The following is a 24,943-nucleotide window of genomic DNA, read 5'->3' on the forward strand; positions in this document are numbered from 1 at the left end:
GCTCACGCCTATAATCCCAGCACTTTGGGAGGTCGAGGCAGGCAGATCACGAGGTCAGGAGTTCAAGACAAGCCTGGCCAACATAGTGAAACCCCGTCTCTACTAAAAATACCAAAATTAGCCAGGCATGGTGGCGTGTGCCTATAGTCCCAACTACTTGGGAGGCTGAGGCAGGAGAATCGCTTGAACTTGGTAGGTGGAGGTTGTGGTGAGCCAAAATCGCACCACTGCTGTCCAGCCTGGGCAACAGAATGAGACTCCATCTCGAAGAAAAAACAAAAAAAAAATAAAAGTGCAGTCATAATTCAAGAATTCTTAATATTCCCAAGCATAAATGGAAAATTTATACAGACTGACCAGGGATTATTCCAAGAGCAAGTTTCAGTAAATACCACATATTAATATCACACAGATCCTGTTCTCTAACCGCAGTGCTGTTAGGTCAAGTCAGTGGCAAAAAAAAAAACGCAACCAAAATATCCCATATTTTTGGAAATGTGGTAATGCATTATAAATACTTAGTGATTTAAAAAAGCAATCCTGATGGAAATTAGACAATATTTAGAATGGAATTATGAGAATAATATATACTGAAATTTGTGAGATGTGGCCAATACAACACTTGGAAGAAATTTTAAGCCTTCAGAAATTGGTATTAATGAAGAAAGAACACCAACTGAAAATTAACAAACTAAGTGTCTGACTTAAGAATTGAGCAGAGCAGTAAGTTATGAGGGAAGTTATACAGATAAGAACAGAGATAAGTAAAATATGAATCAAAAAAAACAATGGAACAGCAAAACCAAAAGATTCTCCTGCCTCAGCCTCTTGAGTAGCTGGGATTACAGGCGCCCGCCACCTTGCCCGGCTAATTTTTGCATTTTTAGTAGAAATGGGGATTTCACCATGTTGACCAGGCTGATCTCGTACCCCTGACCTCAAGTGATCCACCTGCCTCAGCCTCCCAAAGTGCTGGGATTACAGGCATGAGCCACCATTCCTGGCCCAAAAGATGTTTCTTTGAAAGGACAGCTAAAACTTATGAATATGGTAAGACCACCAAAGAAGAAAAGAGGGCACAAACAATGTAAAGAATGAAAAAAGTACAAATTTTAAAAGGTGAATATTATAGTATATGAGTTATGTATCATTTTTTTAAAAGAATGGAAAAGATATTCCACAGTTAACTTTATGCTAATAAATTTTAGTGTTGGCAAAATTATAATTTAATAAAAATTGACTTTTAATAAGGCATTAAAAACTTGAAAAGTCTATAACCATTTAAGAAATTGAAATAAAAATCTGTTTCCCTGTAAATCAATTAGTATGACCTATAGGCCCAGATGGTTTTACAGGAAAGTTTTATCAAACATTTAAAGAACAGATACACAGAGCACAGAAAAAGAAGAAAGATGCTTTCCCAGTCATTTTGAGGTTATTTTCACCTCGATGCCAAAAATCAAAGATGTCACAAAATCTGCCCTTCAAGCTAAATGTCATCATTTTCATTTTAGAATTTTTCATTGTTTTCTTATTCATACCTCAACATTCCTAAAAGTGTGCTTTGGCCTACTTAGTCCTGCAAGATGCTCCATGACAGAGAATTCTGTAGCCAAGGAAAGGAAAAGAGAATAAGTATAGGTGGTTATCACTTTTTTTCTTGAAGACAGGCTTTTACCCTGTTGCCTAGGCTGGAGAGCAGTGGCATGATCATAGCTCACTGCAGCCTCAAACTCCTGGGCTCAAGTGATCCTCCTGCCTCAGTGTCCTAAATAGCTAGGAATCCAGGCGCTTGCCACCACACTGGCTGATTTTTTTTATTTTTTGTAGAGATGGGATCTTGCTATGTTGCCCAGGCTGGTCTCAAACTCCTGGCCTCAAGCAGTCCTCCCACCTTGGCCTCCACAAGCTCTGGGATTACAGGCGTGAGCTACCATGCCTGGCCTGTTCTCAGGAGCATGGATGATAAATTCTGAAAAGTTTAGCAGTATCAGAAATTTTCAGATGTGGAGAAAGAGGAGTTCTCAAACTGCTAGTTTGAGTATAAATTGGTATAACCAACTTTTGAGAGCAGTTTACCAATATTTAGTAAACTTAAAGATGCTTAGACTTTAAAACCTAGCAATTCTAAGTATATAGTGTAAAAACACTCTCATATATCCACAATAATTCATGACAAATACACAACATTGCAAAATTATAAGAATAAAGGAAAAATAAAACCTTAGTATTCATCAGCAGAAGGGTGGATATATGGTTCTATACGATGGAGCCCTTGTAACAGTCAAGAGAGATGTGAATCTCAAAAAATAACATTAAGTGAAAAAGGAAGCCGATGAAGAATGCATATAGTAAGATGCCATTTATACAAAGATTAAAAGCATACAAAAAATGCTGTTTACCTACAGAAAAATTGCAGTTTACCTACAGATACAGAAAAGGTCAATAAACATGCACAGAACTGTTAACCCCAACTGCAGTAACAGGGAGGAGGTGGAATGGAAGGAGTAGGGGGCTTCTGCTGTATCTACATATATATCTGAAGGAGATAAGAGCAAATTTTTTAAATTTAAAAAAGGTAGATGATGGGTGTAGAAACTTCCAGGCCGGGTGCAGTAGCTCACGCCTGTGGTCCCAGCACTTCGGGAGGGCTGGGCTGGAGGATCGCTTGAGCCCAGGAATTCGAGACCAGCCTAGGCAACATAGTGACCCCATCTCTACAAAATATAGAACAATTAGCTGGACACAGTGGTGTGTGCCTGTGGTCCCAGTGACATGTGCCCATGGTCCCAGCTACTTGGGAGGCTGACTCGGAAGGATCACTTGGGCCCGGGAAGTCGAGGTGGCAGTGAGCTGTGATTGTGCCACTTGGCAGACTGGGCAACAGCTTGACCTGTCAAAAAAAAAAAACAAATTTTCCATATCTTTTCATATTCTTGAAATAACTCATTAAAAAACAAAAATTGTGCAAATTCCAGTACTCTATTCTAGGGATCTTTTTTCTAGGAATAATAAGGATGAACAACCCTGCCACTGTTATGATACCCCCGGGTGGAAATGTGTCATCTTCCATGATGGCACCAGGCCACAATCCAGAGCTGCAGCCCAGGACTCCTCGCCCTGCTTCTCAGTCAGGTAATGACTTCCAATCTTTGAGGATGAAGAGTCTGAAACTTTCTGCACAGATCATTACAAAATTCAGTTACCTCTGATGCTGAATTTCTAATTTCCAAACTCACACTGTCACCTTCTTTACAAAATATGACCTGATTTCTTCAAGCTAAATGTCGTTATTTTCTTCTCAGAATTTCTCATTGTTTTCTTATCAGTTATACCCTAACTTTTCTAAAAGCGTGCCTTGGCCTGCGTAGTCCTGCAAGATGCTCATTACATAGAATTCTGTAGTCAAGTAAATTTGGTAAATGCATCATTCTTTACCCTCCCTCCTGGAGATTCAAAAGTCACATATTGGAGGCACTGAAAGCCCTACAGTGAAGAAACCCATCTAAGTTTGTTAGGTTCATTGTTTCCCAAACCTAAGTGTTTTGTTTTCTTATAACGCTAATTAACATAGTTCTCCAGAATATGATTTGGTAAATACTGCTCTCCATGTTTTACATTTTGCTTTTAATGTCCACTGCTGACCAAGCTCTTTTTAAGGCAGAATTCATCATCTTGGTATGTTGCTTCACACATAGAAGGTATTCACAAGCATTTATTTTATCAAATAGTAGCAGCAGATTTTACTCTGTGTATCCAGAATTACAAAGGCCACTGCTCTAGGATCTAGATTGCAGTAGGTTAATTATTGCTTTGTTGACTATCTTTAAACAGATGCAATGGATCCACTCCTCTCTGGGCTCCATATACAGCAGCAAAGTCATCCCTCAGGATCTTTAGCTCCCCCACACCACCCAATGCAGCCTGTCTCTGTGAATAGACAAATGAACCCAGCTAATTTTCCCCAGCTGCAGCAGCAGCAGCAGCAGCAACAACAACAACAACAACAACAACAGCAGCAGCAGCAGCAGCAACAGCAGCAACAACAGTTGCAGGCAAGACCCCCACAGCAACATCAGCAACAACAGCCACAGGGAATTCGACCCCAGTTTACTTCCCCAACTCAGGTGCCTGTTCCTCCAGGCTGGAACCAGCTGCCTTCTGGAGCCCTTCAACCTCCTCCAGCCCAGGGTTCTCTGGGCACAATGACTGCAAACCAAGGGTGGAAGAAGGCTCCCTTGCCTGGCCCAATGCAACAGCAACTCCAGGCAAGACCATCCTTAGCTACGGTACAGACGCCTTCCCACCCTCCCCCTCCATATCCCTTTGGCAGCCAGCAAGCCTCACAAGCCCACACAAACTTTCCTCAGATGAGCAACCCAGGCCAGTTCACAGCTCCTCAGATGAAGAGTTTGCAGGGAGGGCCCTCTAGGGTCCCAACTCCCCTGCAGCAGCCCCACCTCACCAACAAGTCTCCTGCCTCCTCACCCTCCTCCTTCCAGCAGGGATCCCCTGCATCCTCCCCAACGGTTAACCAAACTCAGCAGCAGATGGGACCAAGGCCACCTCAAAATAACCCACTTCCCCAGGGATTTCAGCAGCCTGTCAGCTCTCCGGGTCGGAATCCTATGGTTCAACAGGGAAATGTGCCACCTAACTTCATGGTGATGCAGCAGCAACCACCAAACCAGGGGCCACAGAGTTTACATCCAGGCCTAGGAGGTGAGGAACACTGTAGCTATTTGTGTTGGTAAATTTGCTGGAGCTAGATCTTAGTAGAACTTCAGTTTTTAGAGTTAATGGAGGGAGTGAAATAAGGATGTAATTATTTGGTTTTGTGGATATGGTGGTGACACTTGATATAACTTAGTTAACTTGATACATTATGCAGCATCTTACTAGTTAAATTTAAGCTAGCTCTCTGAACTGAAATTCAGGTAAAAGTCAACGTAGAGATGTTCATTTTGTTTTTCAAATTATTTTTGCTTGATCTTTTACTAGTAAATTAAAATGTCCAGAAGAAAAATGCATTTTGTTAACAATTTAAACTTCTGAGTTGCTGAAAAATTAAGATTATGCAATAGAGCAGAAATAAAAAGAACAGGGTCTCATTGAAGAAAAGGCCCTTTTAGTTACCAATTTTTATAATCCTAGTTAATAAAATAGTAAGCATGGTACTTGTTAAGTTTGATTAAAGTATTAAAGGGGAATAAGTTCAGAAATCATTGACTTTTATAGTTTTATAATGCCAATGCCTGCTCCTTAGAGAGGGAATTCCACCAGTTATACCTAAAGGAGATTTATTTATTTATTTTGTAAGGTGCCTCTTGTATGAAGAAAAAGCAATGGAGCTTAATGTGTGAGAGGTAAAACGATTACAGTAAAACTTATCCATCTCCATGTTTATTATTTATTCTTATTAATCATTGATCTAGTGCACATGAATGTGCTTGGAGCTTTTCAGTAAGGTATAGAGTATCAGTAATACTGTCATCTGATAAACATACCCCCCACCAAAAGACACCCATTGCCTATCCAGAAAAAAAGTCCTTGCATCTTTAGTGCAACATAGCAAAGGCATGTTCCCATGGTTTCTGGTGAAGTTAAGTTGCTCATCAGCCTTTCACTCTCTTGTAATTAATTTTGCTGACATGCAGGCTCTAATATTTGAATTGTAAGAAGTTCTTAGAAAAGGCCGGGCGCGGTGGCTCACGCCTGTAATCCCAGCACTTTGGGAGGCCGAGGCAGGCGGATCACAAGGTCAGGAGATCGAGACCATCCTGGCTAAAACGGTGAAACCCTGTCTCTACTAAAAATACAAAAAAATTAGCCGGGCGCGGTGGCGGGCGCCTGTAGTCCCAGCTACTCGGGAGGCTGAGGCAGGAGAATGGCAGGAACCTGGGAGGCAGAGCTTGCAGTGAGCCGAGATCGCGCCACTACACTCCAGCCTGGGGGACAGAGCGAGACTCCGTCTCAAAAAAAAAAAAAAAAAAAAAAAAAAAAAAAAGTTCTTAGAAAATGCAAGAATGTTTCAGCTCCAAATTTCACTGTTCTGGGAATCTAGCCCCGGATCAGTGGAAGCTGGGTAGTCCCTCCTGCAAATGTGATTACTGATATAATTACAGTGGGAGCATGCAAATGGGACTTGTCACTGTTAAAGAAAGGACAAATGCATATTTGTCTACAAAGAGTTTTTCAGGACATTGAAAATTTGGCCCTTAAAAAAATAAATGGCTGGGCGCAGCGGCTCATGCCTGTAATCCCAGCACTTTGGGAGGCCGAGGTGGGTGAATCACCTGAGGTCAGGAGTTCGAGACCAGCCTAGCCAACATGGTGAAACCCCATCTCGACTAAAAATACAAAAATTAGCCGGGTGTGGTGGTGCACACCTATAATCCCAGCTACTCGGGAGGCTGGGGCAGGGAGAATTGCTTGCACCTGGGAGGAGGAGGTTGCAGTGAGCCGAGATTGTGCCACCACACTCCAGCCTGGGCAACAGAGCGAGACTCTGCCTCAAAAAATAAAAATAAAAGTAAATAAATAAATGAATGAATATAATAAATTTTTAAGTGAGTTTAGGTCTTGATGCTTTCATAGAGCAGATGATATGCTCACCTAGGTGATCTGGCCACATCAAGGCCTGTGTTGTAAATGATAAGTGGGTTCTGAGATTCTCGTTATTACAAATTTTCTAAAATTAGCCCTTCCATAAAGGAACTGATACTTGAGAAAGATTCCATTAGAGTATGGTTTTTGGTACCAAAGCTGTCAGAATCACAGCAAACCTTATGAGAGGAAAGCATAATGATTTAATATAGCATCACTTTGAAGCTCCCATGAACTGTTTCCAATCTGTCTCTTCCAAAGAGACAAGCACAATATTGGGGGGAAATTTTCTGCAAAGGAGATTGTCATCAGTTTCCCTCAAAGGAAAAACAATCACCAATCTATCCTTAATATCAGGACCCATCTCTTTGTTTTATACTATTTCACATCAATTTGTTTGAAATGAGAGAATTTAGCATATTCCTTTGGTGCCTGTGTTAAAATATGTAAAGTTTTGGGGTCCATTGTTAATTACAGAGAAAAGTGAGCCCTCAAACCTTGCTGTGGCGTGGCCTCAGATCACATTTAGGGAGCAGATTGCCATCTTTTCCTTGGCATGTTCTAAGTGTAAATTTTTTAGTATTTATTTTTCATTTTGACAATGCCTCATATAAGAGATTGTGTTGATTTTTTTAACCATCTTTCCCAACCTTATTATTAAAGATCCTACCAGTGTGACAGAGAGAGCTAAGCCAGTGGAGACTTCATGCAGCTCATCCTTCCTTATTCATTCCATATCTAAGCAAGAGTATAAATTTGCTAGGTAACTGCCTTACTCATTGTTTTCTATTAAGGAATGCCTAAACGCCTCCCACCTGGCTTCTCAGCAGGACAGGCCAATCCGAATTTTATGCAAGGTCAGGTGCCTTCGACCACAGCAACCACCCCTGGGAATTCAGGAGCCCCTCAGCTGCAAGCAAATCAAAATGTTCAGCATGCAGGTTTGTTTTCTGTGATTTGTTCAGCCAGCATTTATTAAGCATTGTGTGGTAGACTTGATAGACAACAGGAGTATACAGATAAATAGTAAGTCTTGGTCTCTTCCCTTAATTTCAAGCCCAAAATAATTATTCTTTCAGGGCAGTAACTTTTGTCAATATATCAAAAGTCGGTAAAATGTCACAGGAACTCAGAAACATCTAAAAGGAGATGGAACTTGAGTTAGAGCAGGAATCAGCAGTTTGTTTTTTTTTTTCTCTGAAGGGGCAGATAGTAAATATTTTTGGCTTTTCAGGTTATATAGTCACTTGTTGGAGCTACTCAACTTTGTTATGATACCACAGAAAGTAGCCATAGACAATACATAAACAAACGAGCATGGCAGCATTCCAAGCACTTGTTTATTTACAAACCAGCAGAGGGCCATAGTTTGCTGACCCCTGAGTTAGAGCTTGCTCAGGTAGTAAAAGGGAAAAAGGCATTTCTGGCAAATGAAAACCACATACACAAAGGCATGGAGGCATGTTTGGACAACTGCAACTTTTTACATTTCTACATGATACATGTTAAGCTTTGTTTATGCTTAGTGTCTGAATTCTGGTTTACAGTGTGATATTTTTCAAACTTCTTCAGTTCAGATTTAATACCAACAGTGTACTACAAAAAGAAGAAATTTTGGAGAGGAAATAAGATACAGGGGAATGGCTAAAAAGTATTTGCAAAGCAGTAATGTATAAGCTCAAACTTCATGTTTCCGGTTGCTTAAGGACCACATGACTAATCCTCTTACCCTTTCTCGTTGAAGCAGTTTGGACTGAGGTAGTGCAACTAGTTTCTGAATTCTCATCCCCACTGGAGTTAATTTAGTAATGTGACTCCAACTTTAATTGTAAATCACTAAGGAATGAGACAAAAATCTGACTTTTACAAAAAAAGTTCACACTATTTCTGGCAGGGAAACGGAAGGGTAGTGCAAACTGCTTAAATTTCCCTATCTGCTAAAGCAAAACTTCATTCCTGAGTTACATGAATTCATGTTTTTTTTTGTTTGTTTGTTTTGTTTTGTTTTTTGAGATGGAGACTCGCTCTGTCGCCCAGGTTGGAGTGCAGTGGCACGATCTCAGTTCACTGCAGCCTCCACCTCCCGGGTTCAGGCAATTCTCTGCCTCAGCCTCCCGAGTAGCTGGGATTACAGGCACCGGCCACCACGCCTGGCTAATTTTTGTATTTTTAGTAGAGATGGGATTTCACCATGTTGGCCAGGCTGGTCTTGAACTCCTGACCTCATGATCCACCCACCTCGGCCTCCCAGAGTGCTGGGATTACAGGTATGAGCCACCGTCTGGCGAATTCTTTTTTTTTTTTTTTTTTTTTTTGAGACGGAGTCTCGCTCTGTCGCCCAGGCTGGAGTGCAGTGGCCAGATCTCGGCTCACTGCAAGCTCCGCCTCCCGGGTTCCCGCCATTCTCCTGCCTCAGCCTCCCGAGTAGCTGGTACTATAGGCGCCGCCACCTCGCCTGGCTAGTTTTTTGTATTTTTTAGTAGAGACGGGGTTTCACCGTGTTAGCCAGGATGGTCTCGATCTCCTGACCTCGTGATCCGCCCGTCTCGGCCTCCCAAAGTGCTGGGATTACAGGCTTGAGCCACCGCGCCCAGCCAAATTCATTTTTTTTATAGAAAGTTTTGAAACAGGCAGGGTGCGGTGGCTCACGCCTATAATCCCAGCACTTTGAGAGGCTGAGGCAGGCGGATCACTTGAGATCGTAAGTTTGAGACCATCCTGGCCAACGTGGTGAAACCCTGTCTCTACTAAAAATACAAAAAAATTAGCCAGGCGTGGTAGTGCACACTTGTAATCCCAGCTACTTAAGAGGCTGAGATGGAGGATCGCTTGAACCTGGGAGGCAGAGGTTGCAGTGAGCTGAGATCACGCCACTGCACTCCAGCCTGGGCAACAGAGAGAGACTCCATCTAAAAAAAAAAGTAAGTTTTAAAACAATGACAAAATCATTTCTCATTGTTGCACCCTATCACAGCTATTTTGTGTTTTTATATAGTACCTTCCATGTGTACATTTTTTTGTTTGTTTTCTTTTGTTTTTGGTTTTTGGTTTTGTTTTTGTTTTTTGAGATGGAGTTTTGCTCTTGTGCCCAAGCTGAAGTGCAATGGTGTAGTCTCGGCTCACTGCAGCCTCTGCCTCCCAGGTTCAAGCGTTTTTCTGTTTCAGCTTCCCAAGTAGCTGGGATTACATGCCCCACTAGTTTTTTAATTTTTAGTAGAGATGGGGTGTCACCATGTTGGCCAGGCTAGTCTAGAACTCCTGACCTCAGGTGATCCACCCACCTCGGCCTTCTAAAGTGCTGGGATTACAGGCCACTGTGCCTGGCCCACATGTATGTGTTTTAATTTCCCCATCCTATCTAAAGTAGCTCTACTCCTGTCTCTTACTTTCTCTTCTCTTACCCTACTTTCTCTTGTTAGCTTTTACCGCTTCCTGAAAAAATACTTGTCTGTTTGTTAATTGTGTCTCTTGCCAGTTAGACTGTAGGCTCCAAGGATGCAGGGATTTGGTCTGTCTTATTTATTGATGTTACCTCAGCACCAAAGTGCCTTCCACATATTAGGTACTTAATGAATAATTGTCAGTTGAGTGAATATACACAGTATATTTAGTGTATACAAGCATATACAGTGGTCATGGAGTTCCACTTCAAGTTTATAAGGCTGGTTTAGAAAATCTTCCTTGGAGTTCAGGAAAAGTCTGGATAGTGTGAACAAGGTAGTTTGTCCCCTGCCTTCATAGTTGGAGCATGGACTGGCTTCATAACTTCATTATAGGGAACTTTCTAGTCCCCATTTAAAGATGAAAAATAAGGCCAAGTGTGGTGGCTCATGCCTGTAATCCCAGCACTTTGGGAGGCCGAGGCGGGTGGATCACCTGAGGTCAGGAGTTCGAGACCAGCCTGACCAACATGGTGAAACCCTGTCTCTACTAAAAATACAAAAGTTAGCCGGGCGTGCTGTTGTGCACCTGTAGTTTCAGCTACTGGGGAGGCTGAGGCATGAAATCACTTGAACCCAGGAGGTGGAGGTTGCAATGAGCTGAGGTTGCACCAGAGCGAGATTCTGTCTCAAAAACAAAACAACAGAAAAAGTGAAAAATAAAAGGGATAAAATAAACTACAAAGTTATGCAATTAAACGGGGAGATAATGCAAGTAGCTATAGGAAAATCCCAAAGACCCAGTAAATAAATAAGCACTATAGCAAGGCGGGTAGCAACTTTTGTCTAAATTAGAAATAGCTGAGAAGACTAGGACATGTGCCACATGATTCACCAGGGACTGTGCAGGATTTGCAGCTTCCAGATGGGTCATCTAGTCAGTTGGCTCCCACCAGAGGCTCAGCTTCCAGATCAAGATTAACTACTTTTTACCACATCAGGGCAGAGGAAACCTGTCCTTGGTGTTCTTTTCTTTGAAGTGCAGCATCCAGATATCACACACATAGCCTTTGAGAGTCATTATTACTACAGTTTTCCAAGAAGCATTTTTAAATGTCCTCATCATTGTTGAGGTTTTCCTAAGAGGACACTTCACATTCTTTGTTTCTCTGGCTCATTTATAGCAGAGTTATTTCACTAGCCTATAGTGCTTTTTAAATTTAATTTAATTTAATTTTTGAGACAGGGTTTCTCTCTGTCACCAGGCTGGAGTGCAATGGCGTGATCTTTGCTCACTTCAACCTCCACCTCCCAGGCTCAAGCAATTTGCCTACCTCAGCCTCCCAAAGTGCTGGGATTATAGGCATGAACCACCCGAGCCCCGCCACTACAAGTCATTTTAAAACAATGAGATGCTGCCTTTCTCATTATTTAATCTGAAAGAAAGTAAACTTTCTTAATCTTTGATATGTTAAATCTTTAAGATACCATATGGGAATATAGAAACTTTCTCCTTCTCTATTATATGGTCACTGGGAATGTAAGCATTTATCCCACAGCCACATCTTCATAGTTTAGAAAACTCACAGGAAATACGTCAACAGCACATTTATGTTGGTCAGTGGATATGTGGGTGATGGATGTCTTTCTGAGTAATGTAACTTGAGTATCTTAATACCAATAAGATAAAAATATTTCTGAAACTATGACTTTTTTTTTTTAAGGTGGTCAAGGAGCTGGTCCTCCTCAAAACCAGATGCAGGTGTCCCACGGGCCACCAAATATGATGCAGCCCAGCCTCATGGGAATTCATGGCAACATGAACAATCAGCAGGCTGGTAGTTCTGGGGTTCCTCAAGTGAACCTCAGCAACATGCAAGGCCAGCCCCAGCAGGGCCCACCATCTCAACTGATGGGCATGCACCAGCAGATTGTGCCCTCCCAGGGCCAGATGGTCCAGCAACAAGGAACCTTGAACCCTCAGAACCCTATGATCCTTTCAAGGGCCCAGCTTATGCCACAGGGCCAGATGATGGTGAACCCTCCGAGCCAAAATCTTGGGCCCTCGCCCCAAAGGATGACCCCACCCAAGCAGATGCTTTCCCAGCAGGGCCCACAAATGATGGCGCCACATAACCAGATGATGGGGCCTCAGGGACAGGTTTTGCTCCAACAGAACCCAATGATAGAGCAGATCATGACCAATCAAATGCAGGGGAATAAGCAGCAGTTTAACACTCAGAACCAATCCAGTGTCATGCCGGGACCAGCCCAGATAATGAGGGGACCAACTCCGAACATGCAAGGAAATATGGTGCAGTTTACGGGACAGATGTCAGGACAGTTGTTGCCCCAGCAAGGGCCTGTGAACAACAGTCCATCTCAGGTTATGGGGATTCCGGGGCAGGTCCTGCGGCCACCAGGGCCCAGCCCACACATGGCCCAGCAGCATGGTGATCCTGCTACTACGGCAAATAATGATGTCAGTTTGTCTCAGATGATGCCTGATGTTAGCATGCAACAAACCAACATGGTCCCCCCTCATGTACAGGCCATGCAGGGAAACAGTGCCTCGGGAAACCACTTCTCAGGCCATGGGATGTCTTTCAATGCACCTTTCAGTGGAGCTCCCAATGGAAATCAGATGTCCTGTGGTCAAAATCCAGGCTTCCCAGTCAATAAGGATGTCACGCTAACGAGCCCATTGTTGGTCAACTTATTGCAGAGTGATATCTCTGCAGGCCATTTTGGGGTAAACAATAAGCAAAATAATACCAACGCAAATAAACCGAAGAAGAAGAAACCCCCTCGGAAGAAGAAAAACAGTCAGCAAGATCTAAAGTAGGTTGTGATGGTTTTGCCTCAAATTTTATTCATTTGTTTTCTATGTGGATAACTTTTTTTGATGGAAAATTTTACATAATATAAAACTAGAATAGTATAATGAAATCCCCCTGCTTCAGCAATTATCAACTCATAGCTTATCTTGCCTTCGTCTGTACTCTCTTCCATTACCATACCATTACCATACTCTTGAGTATTTCAAAGCAAATTCACTTGGTAAATACTTCAGTGTGTGTCTCTAAAAGATAAGGACAGTTTTTAATATTCCCGCACAATATTGTTAGCACACCTAGAAAACTAATACTTCCTTAGTACTCTCATATCTGGTGTTCAAACTTCCCTGATTATCTCAAAATTTTTTCTTACAATTTGTTCAAATAAGGATCCAAACAAGATTCATATGTTGCAATTGGCTGGTATATCTCTTAATTCTACAGTGTCAGGGGGGTTTTGGCAATCAGAGCCTGAAAAGTAACCAGTGCTTCCATATGGTAACTCCACAAAGCACTGACTTCAGGCCTATGATGGCTATTGGGGAACCAGAGAGGCCAAATGTGTTTTGGAAATTAAAACTACTGCTGTCTCTCAAATAGAAATGGTTTTTTTGCACAGGTGCCTTTCCTTTAAAGGCTCTTTATCATCCCTAGAAGCTTAAAACCCCACGCTAAGATGATTGGACCTTTTAAATCAGTTACCCTTTCAGTAAACGTTCTCCAGGTGAGTTATATTGCAAGATCATAGCAGGAAAGGCAATTAACAATTTATATTTCATTTCCTGAAGCTAAGTATTAATTTGTGTTTCTGGGTTTGATAAAATGTTTCCAGAAGGAATATTCATTGAGCTATATTTTGTGCCTTTAATCATAAAACTAAAATTTAGAGACATTTATTATGAGGAAATAATGGCTAATGAATGTAAAACAGGTTAATTGAAACAAATTGTTAGAATTATAGAAAAAGAATCAAGAAACTTTATTTCAACAAGCTTAAATGTTCAAAATTAAACCAACTACCTTTATCCCAGCCTTCCCACAATATTCTTTGTACTGTGTTATATCATGCTCACTTGCTGCTGCTTGAATCTTATACTTTAAAAGCTTATCATGGTATATTATTAATAATAACATATTTTTCTGAATTCAAACTTAATTATCTAATTTTTCTGATAGCTCTTTTTCAGTTAAATTCTTTACTAGTATCAATCTGTGGGAATAATTATTTAATAAATATTTTATTCTCTCGATAGTCTGGGAGTAAAATTGCAAGGTTATTCAGTTGCCTCTAGTGTGTATTTTTTGCCATCTTCACCAGCCCTTAGGGAAATTGCTTACTTAGGTCTACAAATTGTGAAAGCGACCTTATACAGCATCAGGACTCCTAGGAAAGGGAGACAGTGGGTTTACAGGAAAAGTACCTGCTTCCAGCTCTACCACTAGTTCACTGTGAAATCTTGGGCCTGTTTCACACACCTTTTTGGGCCTTTGTTTTCTCATTCATAACATGAGGGGGCAGGCGGGGCATGGTGGCTCACGCCTGTAATCCCAGCACTTTGGGAGGCCGAGACGGGCAGATCACAAGGTCAGGAGATCGAGACCATCCTGGCTAACCCAGTGAAACCCCGTCTCTACTAAAAAACACAAAAAAAACTAGCCGGGCGAGGTGGCAGGCGCCTGTAGTCCCAGCTACTTGGGAGGCTGAGGCAGGAGAATGGCGTGAAGCCAGGAGGCAGAGCTTGCAGTAAGCTGAGATCGCACCACTGCACTCCAGCCTAGGCGACAGCGAGACTCTGTCTCAAAAAAAAAAAAAAATGAGGGGGCTGGACCAGATATTTGAGATTTCTTAGCTCTACAATTTTCTGAAAGTAAGGGTTACCACTGAATCTTTGCCTGTAATTTAAAGTGAGAGAAGTTTTACAAGGAGCAAATTGTTACGGGGGTCTGGATGTGCTAAAGATCTGCTTCAGGTTCTAAATTTCCATGTGCTAGGGGGCTTTTAAAATGGATTTTGGTGGCTTATGAAACTGTACACAGTAGAGTGAGACAAAACACTACCTAAAAGTGGGTGAACAAAATCAAGGCAAAGGGAAACTAAAGATAGAAAAGAAAAGTACAATTAGTACTGAGATTACAAACAAAATGAGGCCCATGATCTGTCTTGTTCTTTGAGAATGTGGATGTTAGTAGCTACATTTTCTTCATTTTTTTCTTCCCCACTGAAAATTTTAAGCTACACCCAGGTAAAAGTGAAGGCATCTCAAAGCCAATAGAGATGTCTGCACATTCTGCAGCAAAATTTTTGTTGTGGTGGTCTCAATCTTTATTTGTTCTCTGAACACCATTTCCATCAGCCAACCTATACACCCTTTTGCAAGGTGTTATGAATTGAGCCCCCACTGTTATATCCACAAAAAAGAAACAATCAGACCCTGTAGTTGAATTTGATCGCTACATTGGAGATAGTGTGGTTTCACAGGAATAATATCTTGTTTTTTTTTTTTTTTTTTTTTTTTTTTTTTGAGACGGAGTCTCGCTGTGTCTCCCAGGCTGGAGTGCAGTGGCGCGATCTCGGCTCATTGCAAGCTCCGCCCCCTGGGTTCACGCCATTCTCCCGACTCAGCCTCCCAAGTAGCTGGGACTACAGGCGCCCGCTACCACGCCCGGCTAATTTTTTTGTATTTTTAGTAGAGACGGGGTTTCACCGTGTTAGCCAGGATAGTCTCGATCTCCAGACCTCGTGATCCACCCGCCTCGGCCTCCCAAAGTGCTGGGATTACAGGCTTGAGCCACCGCGCCCGGCAGGGATAATATCTTATAACATTGATAGCCCTATGATCAAGTCTTAAAAACATCTAAGGAATGGGTGATTACATGAAAATTATTGCATCAGGAATTTGTGGAAAGCATTTTGAGTAAATACAGTGCTGTTAGATTAAGTGGATTTTAACATTTAATGAAATTGCCAGATTATTTTTATGCCAATATTTAATGTTTTATCCACACTAGAGAGAGATGAATAATGGTAATACAAACATTTTAGTTCTTCAGAAATAGAGGAAGGGTTAAGCTAGTTTTGTGTATTTTCTATGCAGCTTATTCTAAAATATGTTACTTTTTTTTTTTTTTTTTTTTTTTTAGCACCCCAGATACTCGCCCAGCTGGTCTGGAAGAGGTTGATCAGCCACCATTGCCTGGAGAACAAGGAATTAACTTGGATAACTCAGGCCCTAAACTGCCAGAATTTTCAAACCGGCCACCAGGTGATAAAATGTTAGCTAGATTATACACTTATCACATGTGCATGTGGCATTACAAGGCTTCATTGTCTTCGAGGAAACAATAGTATTTTATCTGCTAACTAGTCTACTTCAGTGATTTAATGTGTCTCGCCTTGGTATTGAGTAAAAATTTCAGATACAACTTTTGAAGGCACATACACACATTCAAATTTGTCTTTGTTATTTTAAGTCCTCATAAAATCGGACTGAAATGGGGTTGGGCACGATGGCTCATCCACCTGTAATCCCAGCACGTTGGGAGGCCAAGGTGAGCAGATTGCTTGAGCCCAAGTGTTCAAGACCAGCCTGGGCAACATGGTGAAACTTTGTCTCTACAAAAATTTTTTTTAAATTAGCCGGGTATGGTGACACACACCTACAGTCCCAACTACTCAGGAGGCTGAGGTGGGAGTATCACCTGAGCCCAGGAAATTGAAGTTGCAGTGAGCCATGATCATGCTACTGCACTCCAGCCTGGGCTACAGGGGTGAGACCCTGTCTCAAAAAAAAAAAAAAAAACCCTGAAATGTGAAGTGCCTCTTTATTCTTGTCAATGTCAAGGTTCTAGTTGGCATCAGAACAGGATAAGATTAAATGGAGAGATGATTTCACTCTAATCCTGCTTACCTGCCTTTCCTGCAGTGTTTCTTCCTGGGGCTTTTTCAAAGCAGGGAACTACCAGGGTTTAAAACAAGGTGATCTTTTCTATAGAAGTTTCATTATTGAGTCTTTAAAATATAAAAAAGATATAAAGAAATAAAAGAGACACCCATTTTTCTGCCACGTAGGTTAATAATTTATAATAAATAGGACCAATATTGGAAGCCCCCTTTGTTGTACCCTCTCTGATTATAAAATAATACTATCCTTTAAATGTTGAAAAATTATGTCAACAATGGAAAAGCTCCTAAAACTAATTCATTCAAACATGGATATTATAGAACCAAAGCCAGCTGCCACAATATCTCTAAACCTAGTTATCTTGGCCTGAGCAATGACTTGTAACTTTATTCCCCTATGACACGGTTGAGAATGCACAACCCTTCACACTTAGGCTACTCTCTCCTGTATGTACAGAGGGTATGTTTTGTTTCTTCCTCACTAGTTATTTCAGCTCCTTTTTGGCATGAAAATGAGAGTGACATTATTTTAGGAATAAACTTTAATCTACCCCTGATTTATGTATTTTAAAAGTGAATCCAAACAAAAAGCTAAATCCATCATTATATCAATATTTTGTGTTATTTATTACAAATTGTTTGGGCATATCACACTTCCCATCAGTGAGATGCAGCGGCATAGCTGAGACTGGGTGGTCATCAGTCTTTGGGGAATATGTCCAGAAGGCATTGAGAACAGGAACATGCCTTCTTGCCTCAGACACATCTGAACTCTTCTATATTATATGAATCCCAGGGTCTTTGTATACATTTATTGCCTTCTTTCTGCAAACTGGGGACCTGCAGGCTGAATTTGGCCTATAATGGGTTTGAGTTGCTATGCAGTGTCTTAAACAAAAGTCTGAATTTAAATGCCTTTAAAGAGGGCATCTGCTCTGCAGTTTGGCATTGTTGACAGGACTCTTGCTATCTTATACCAGTCCACTTCTATTCTCTACTACCTGCCTGACCCCTAAAGGCATAGGAGTTTGCATTCCCTGAGTAATAAATTTGGTTTGTGATTGTTTTATGGGCACTGTGTGTGTCCTGGCTTTCCCTCTTCACCATTCCGTCACATCAACCCCAATCTGTCTTATCATTAGTGCCTTTTGGACTGCTGCCTCCAGCTTCTAGACTCTGTAGCAGCCATGCCCTTAACTGTTACCTTTGAGAGGCTGCTGTATTGTCTATGCTGTCCTCTTTGGTATTTACTGTCTGGTGGGCTGATTTTAAAGATAAAAGGCATCCATGTCATAGCCCTGACATCAACAGGCTTTTGCAGAAATTATGATTTTCTTAATGTGGGAACCCCAGACTGAATGTGAAAAATAGGAACCTGCTATATTTGACTATATAGTCTAAAGGACAATTGAACCATAGAAATGCCATATGTTATTGGCTTTATAAAGGTCAAGAAGGTACTCGGACCTAAAATAAAAAAGGATTTTTAAAAAAATCTTCAAAACTGGATTCTACACATTGTATTTGTTGATACCATGGAAATCTTTGGCCAGAAGACATTAATTAGCTATTGAGTACTGAGTCTGACCCACAAAATTTGGTAGCTGCTCTATGAAAATGTTGAGTCAGCATTTCTTTTGACTGCCAGAGCCAATTGCTCTTATTCCTACACCTTCTTAAAACCTCCCCAATGTACTCTTCATGCAACAATGGAATAAATCTAGTTTGTGGAACTGGAATTGTATCCCACATGGTGCACAGCTGTATGCCCACTTTTTCCCACAGAACTACCGTTATTCTTGGTTTGCGTATCTTTTTTTTTTTTTTTTTTGAAATGGAATTTTGCTCTTGTTGCCCAGGCTGGAGTGCAATGGCGCATTCTTGGCTCACCACAACCTCTGCCTCCCGGGTTCAAGCGATTCTCCTGCCTCAGCCTCCCAAGTAGCTGGGATTACAGGCATGCGCTACTATGCCCAGCTAATTTTGTATTTTTAGTAGAGACGGGGTTTCACCATGTTGGTCAGGCTGGTCTCGAACTCCTAACCTCAGGTGATCTGCCTGCCTCGGCCTCCCAAAGTGCTGGGATTACAGGCATGAGCCACCGCGCCTGGCCAGTTTGTGTAACTTTTTATCTTTTCTGATTGTAAGGTTTTGGTTCTAAAATGCCAAGTAAAATCTTCACAAAAAAGAGAATAATTTGAGATGTTGCCCTCTGCATATCTAGAAGACATTGTCCTTCAGGGTTCTTTTTCCAGAATTATTTTTTATTCCTGAGGGCTATGCTTCCGCCTTCCTTATTCTCCAACTGTGGATTCATGGAAAATATTTCTCCAAATAGAGATTTGCATGTAAGAAAGTTAAGTGCAAATTAATATCCATAAAAACTTCAGTGCCCTAATTTTATTTTCAATGTGTATATCAGCTTCCATTAACTCCTACTGTTTATTAAACTGATTTACATCTGAAGGGCAATTTTAATTCAGTTGGTTTCCCCCAAAGGATTAATCCTGAAGGATGCGGCATAGTGTATGGAGCCAATGAATTGGAATAATTTTAAATTTCTCTTTCTTAAGGAACTGAATTCTAGAATTTTATATTTTACTTCTGTTGAAAGAATAAAAAGGCTGTCTTCAATGCTGTTATTTTCAATAAAACCACATCTTTAAAAAAATTATTCCTATGCTAACAGAAGAAGTGAATCCTAAATGCTTTACTTCATTCACAAGTACATTGAAATATTGATTATGACTACATGAGATCTGAATCTTGGGTAGACGGGCACTTGCTATTGATGGAGTTTTTCTCATTTCACCTGAATGTTTGGCTGGTATAGACACAGCCATTTTCAGTGCATAGCACAGAAAATCAGGCTCTTAGTACAGTCATGGCTCATTCAGACCCTGCACACCAAGGAGCTCCAGGTTTTTTGATGCTTTGCTTTTTGCTTCCTTAAGCACTGTGCCCCTTTTGCTTATGTCAAGTAATGAGGGGCTGCCCCCTGCCCCAGGAGTGGGCATGCCTGAGCTGTTTGTGCATAGTCTGTGCCACCTAGATGAGTATTGCTTGGCTATACTCTAAAGGTAGCAACATTTTCTTGCTGAAAAATCTAACTTCCCTGATTTGGGGGGCTTGTTTTAGGTTATCCTTCTCAACCAGTTGAACAGAGGCCACTTCAGCAGATGCCTCCTCAACTCATGCAGCATGTGGCACCCCCACCACAGCCACCACAGCAGCAGCCACAGCCACAACTGCCTCAGCAGCAGCAGCCACCACCTCCCAGTCAGCCACAGTCTCAGCAGCAGCAGCAGCAGCAGCAGCAGCAACAAATGATGATGATGCTCATGATGCAGCAGGATCCCAAATCAGTTAGGCTTCCAGTCTCTCAAAGTGTCCATCCTCCAAGGGCCCCCCTGAACCCCGACTCCCAGAGAATGCCCATGCAACAGAGTGGCAGTGTGCCTGTCATGGTCAGTCTGCAAGGACCTGCCTCCGTGCCACCATCACCTGATAAACAAAGAATGCCAATGCCTGTGAATACTCCTTTGGGAAGCAATTCAAGGAAAATGGTCTATCAGGAGAGCCCGCAGAATCCTTCCAGCTCGCCACTGGCGGAGATGGCCTCGCTCCCTGAAGCAAGTGGCAGTGAAGCACCATCTGTCCCAGGAGGCCCAAACAACATGCCTTCACATGTAGTACTTCCCCAGAATCAGTTAATGATGACAGGGCCAAAACCTGGACCATCGCCCCTTTCAGCAACTCAAGGTGCAACTCCCCAGCAACCCCCTGTAAATTCTCTGCCCAGCTCTCATGGCCACCACTTTCCAAATGTGGCCGCGCCAACCCAGACATCTAGGCCCAAAACACCAAACAGAGCCAGCCCCAGACCCTATTATCCTCAGACACCCAACAACCGCCCTCCCAGCACAGAACCTTCAGAAATCAGTCTGTCACCAGAAAGACTCAATGCTTCCATAGCAGGACTCTTCCCTCCACAGATTAATATTCCTTTACCTCCTAGGCCAAATTTAAACAGGGGCTTTGATCAACAAGGCCTAAATCCAACAACTTTGAAGGCCATCGGGCAAGCACCTTCAAATCTTACCATGAATCCTTCCAATTTTGCTGCCCCACAAACTCACAAATTAGATTCTGTGGTAGTGAATTCTGGAAAGCAGTCTAATTCTGGAGCAACAAAACGGGCAAGTCCAAGCAACAGTCGCAGGTCTAGTCCTGGGGCCAGTAGGAAAACCACTCCAAGCCCCGGGAGGCAAAATTCAAAAGCCCCTAAACTTACTCTGGCCTCTCAGACAAATGCAGCCCTGTTGCAGAATGTGGAGTTGCCGAGAAATGTATTGGTCAGTCCCGCTCCTCTGGCCAATCCCCCTGTACCTGGGAGCTTTCCTAACAACAGTGGGCTGAATCCTCAGAATCCTACTGTGTCTGTGGCTGCAGTTGGGGGTGTTGTTGAGGATAACAAGGAGAGCTTGAATGTGCCTCAGGACAGTGATTGCCAGAATTCCCAGGGTAGGAAGGAACAGGTAAACATTGAACTAAAAGCAGTCCCTGCCCAAGAAGTTAAAATGGTTGTCCCTGAAGATCAATCCAAAAAGGATGGGCAGCCTTCGGATCCTAACAAACTTCCCAGTGTCGAAGAGAACAAAAATTTGGTGTCTCCTGCTATGAGGGAAGCACCAACATCGTTAAGTCAACTTCTTGACAACTCTGGAGCTCCCAATGTGACGATTAAACCCCCTGGGCTTACAGATCTGGAAGTAACACCTCCAGTAGTTTCTGGGGAGGACCTCAAAAAAGCATCTGTCATTCCCACACTGCAGGATCTGTCTTCTTCTAAAGAACCCTCTAATTCCCTAAACTTACCTCACAGTAATGAGCCGTGTTCAACCCTTGGGCATCCCGAATTGAGTGAGGTCAGTTCTAACGTTGCACCAAGCATCCCTCCAGTAATGTCAAGACCTGTTAGCTCTTCCTCCATTTCCACTCCTTTGCCCCCAAATCAAATAACTGTATTTGTCACTTCCAATCCCATCACAACTTCAGCTAATACATCAGCAGCTTTGCCAACTCACTTGCAGTCTGCATTGATGTCAACAGTTGTCACAATGCCCAATGTGGGTAGCAAGGTTATGGTTTCTGAGGGACAGTCAGCTGCTCAGTCTAATGCCCGGCCTCAGTTCATTACACCTGTCTTTATCAATTCATCCTCAATAATTCAGGTTATGAAAGGATCACAGCCAAGCACAATTCCTGCAGCCCCACTGACAACCAACTCTGGCCTGATGCCGCCCTCTGTTGCAGTTGTTGGCCCTTTACACATACCTCAGAACATAAAGTTTTCTTCTGCTCCTGTACCGCCTAATGCTCCCTCCAGTAGTCCTGCTCCAAACATCCAGACAGGTCGACCTTTGGTCCTTAGCTCACGAGCCACCCCTGTTCAGCTTCCTTCCCCTCCTTGTACGTCTTCTCCAGTAGTCCCTCCTCATCCCCCTGTCCAGCAAGTGAAAGAATTGAATCCAGATGAGGCTAGCCCTCAGGTGAACACCTCAGCAGATCAGAACACTCTTCCCTCTTCACAGTCAACCACAATGGTTTCTCCCCTTTTGACCAATAGTCCAGGGTCCTCTGTCAACCGGCGAAGCCCAGTCTCGTCTAGTAAGGGCAAAGGAAAAGTGGACAAAATTGGCCAAATTTTGTTGACCAAGGCGTGTAAGAAAGTTACAGGCTCTCTTGAGAAAGGGGAAGAACAATATGGTGCAGATGGAGAGACTGAAGGCCAAGGGCTAGACACCACAGCTCCGGGGCTCGTGGGAACAGAGCAGTTACCCACAGAGCTGGACAGTAAAACCCCAACGCCCCCAGCACCCACTCTGCTAAAAATGACCTCTAGCCCCGTGGGCCCGGGCACTGCCTCAGCAGGACCCAGCTTACCTGGCGGTGCTCTCCCCACCAGTGTACGCTCGATAGTAACCACTCTGGTACCCTCCGAGCTCATCTCTGCCGTAACGACCACAAAAAGCAATCATGGTGGCATAGCATCTGAGCCACTTGCAGGTGGCCTAGTGGAGGAGAAGGTGGGATCCCATCCAGAACTTCTACCCAGCATAGGTATGTACTTGGGGCTTCATCATCTCTTTGTGTCAGTTTTTTGATGACCTAATCCCACAAGAGAAAGCATGACTCGTTTTTTACTTGGAGGAGAGTGGGCTAAATGGAAGTAGTTTTATTTTTTGAAAGTACGTTGGAAAATATGCTTTTAAATCCCATGTTAAGTTTGCATTCATTAAAGAGAGCTAAGGGCCGGGTGCGGTGGCTCATGCCTGTAATCCCAACACTTTGGGAGGCCGAGGCGGGCGGATCACTTGAGGTCAGGAGTTCAAGACCAGCCTGGCCAACATGGTGAAACTCCATCTCTACTAAAAATACAAAAATTAGCCAGGCATGATGGCACACACCTGTAATCCCAGCTACTCAGGAGGCTGAGGCAGGAGAATCGCTTGAACCTGGGAGCAGAGGTTGCAGTGAGCCGAGATCACGCCACTGTACTCCAGCCTGGGCAACAGAGCGAGACTGTGTCTCAAAAAAAAGAGAGCTAAGGCTCTCAAAACAAAGAGCTCCTGAAATAATGACACCTTTCATTTATATAAAAGTTTTTCAATTTACAAGGAAGCATTTTTACATATGTTGTCTTGCATCATCTTTATACCAACCATATCAGATATTCTTAATCCCATTGTATGGGTGAGAAGACTGAAGCTCAAAGAAGTTCAGTGTTTGTTCAGAGTCTATACTGTGAACCTCCCATTTAACACTGTACCTTACGTGTGAACAGCAGCTTCTGCAGATTCTCTTTACCAGGGTGAAGATTTGCTCATGACTTTCAGAACAATGGGTCCTCATTCTCATTGTACTCTATCTCAGGAACCATTCTTTTTTTGTCTGGGCTACTCTAGAGGAGAGCTGGAAGAAAACTGGGTTTCATGATAGTGGACACGGCAGAAACAAAGTGGTCAAGAGCCTGTAGGCTTGGGTTGGTATTATAACACCAGCATTTACCAGCTCTGTGGACTTGGGCAAGTTACCTGACCACTCCAGACTTTGGTTTCCTCCTTTGTAATATGGAACAATAATAGTTGTAAGAATTCAATAAGGTAGTACATATAACATTCTTAGCACAGAACCTAGCATATAATTATTCAATAAGTGGTAAAAATTGTTATTCCCAGTTTTTTTTTTATGTAATCTCTTTGTTGATTGGTGCATTCCATTTGTGTGTATCTAGTTCAGGCTATTTCCTATGTACTGTTAAAATGGGCTAATGATGGAAGCATAGGTGTCCTTACAACCGCCCCTCCTTCCCTTCTTCCCTTCCCCTACATGATCCTCCTTCTGTGAGGCTTAAGTGAAGAAGCTCTATTTCCTCAGAGTGGAGTCAGTCACACACTGCTAGAGCTGAGAAAGACCTTTGCAATATCCTAGGCCAGCTAATTAAGTGCCTATCTTATTTATGCAGCTAAAATGCTTCGAGTGCCTACCACTGAGTGGTAAGCACCCAGGTGGAGAGGCAGAAAGAACACAAGCTTCAGGGTAAGATCAGAGTTCAAATTCTAGCCCACTGGTTACCAGTTACAGTTGATACATGCCTTAATCTCTCCTAAGCCATGTACTTCACTTGTAAAATGGAGATTGTACATTCTACCTCCCAGAATTTAGGATTCTGAGAGAGGACTCAATGAGAAAATTTGTCAAGTGGCCAACACACTGCCTCACACCGAGCTCTGGAAAGGTTATTTCCCCTTCTCTCTGCCTCTTCACCTCAGTGTTAGAGATATGGGGGCAGGATAAAGGCCTTCAAGGAGTTTGCTGCTCTTATAGGAGACAATCTTCACAAGACTGGGTGCTTATTCTATCTTGTTCTAGTTCTGTTGGTGTAGATGAACCTTAATAATTAAAAGGGAACCTGCTGTAAATTAAGTATATCCTTCACTATTAATTAAATATTTCCACTTCTCCTTTCAGGAGACTTTTCCCTCTGGTATCAAGAGAAAAATGATGAAGTAATTAGAAATTTTTTTTATCTGGATCATATATTATACTAGAGAAATATGTGAGCCTTGAGGAGATGAACCACACTTGGAAAAAGTTCTCAATTTTAGTTAAGAATACTCACTTTGCTTATAAGTGATTATTTCTATTCTTTTTCA

The 24,943-nt window shown here is 42.5% G+C and overlaps 1 protein-coding gene and 1 long non-coding RNA gene across 9 annotated transcripts in view; one reads left to right on the forward strand and one right to left on the reverse strand.

Moving 5' to 3' along the window:
- Positions 1–21,740, reverse strand: part of LOC105496245 (uncharacterized) — a 69,076-nt gene extending 47,336 nt beyond the window's left edge. For both annotated transcript variants that reach the window (XR_011613403.1, XR_011613404.1), the window contains exon 1: positions 21,603–21,740. This is a non-coding gene — a long non-coding RNA (uncharacterized lncRNA). The remainder of the gene's footprint in view (positions 1–21,602) is intronic.
- The window catches only part of LOC105496246 (nuclear receptor coactivator 6), a 119,205-nt gene that overhangs the window by 68,927 nt on the left and 25,335 nt on the right, over positions 1–24,943 (forward strand). For 3 of the 7 annotated variants that reach the window (XM_011766459.3, XM_011766460.3, XM_071079471.1), the window contains 6 exons: positions 3,007–3,135; positions 3,835–4,722; positions 7,401–7,547; positions 11,711–12,827; positions 15,965–16,086; positions 19,863–22,847. In XM_011766459.3, the coding sequence (XP_011764761.2) occupies positions 3,007–3,135; positions 3,835–4,722; positions 7,401–7,547; positions 11,711–12,827; positions 15,965–16,086; positions 19,863–22,847 (5,388 nt within the window). The remainder of the gene's footprint in view (positions 1–3,006; positions 3,136–3,834; positions 4,723–7,400; positions 7,548–11,710; positions 12,828–15,964; positions 16,087–19,862; positions 22,848–24,943) is intronic. The other 4 variants (XM_011766463.3, XM_071079472.1, XM_011766461.3 and 1 more) reach the window with 3 other exon arrangements.

The sequence above is a fragment of the Macaca nemestrina genome, chromosome 15 (assembly GCF_043159975.1).
Source record: "Macaca nemestrina isolate mMacNem1 chromosome 15, mMacNem.hap1, whole genome shotgun sequence".
Classification (NCBI taxonomy): domain Eukaryota; kingdom Metazoa; phylum Chordata; class Mammalia; order Primates; family Cercopithecidae; genus Macaca; species Macaca nemestrina.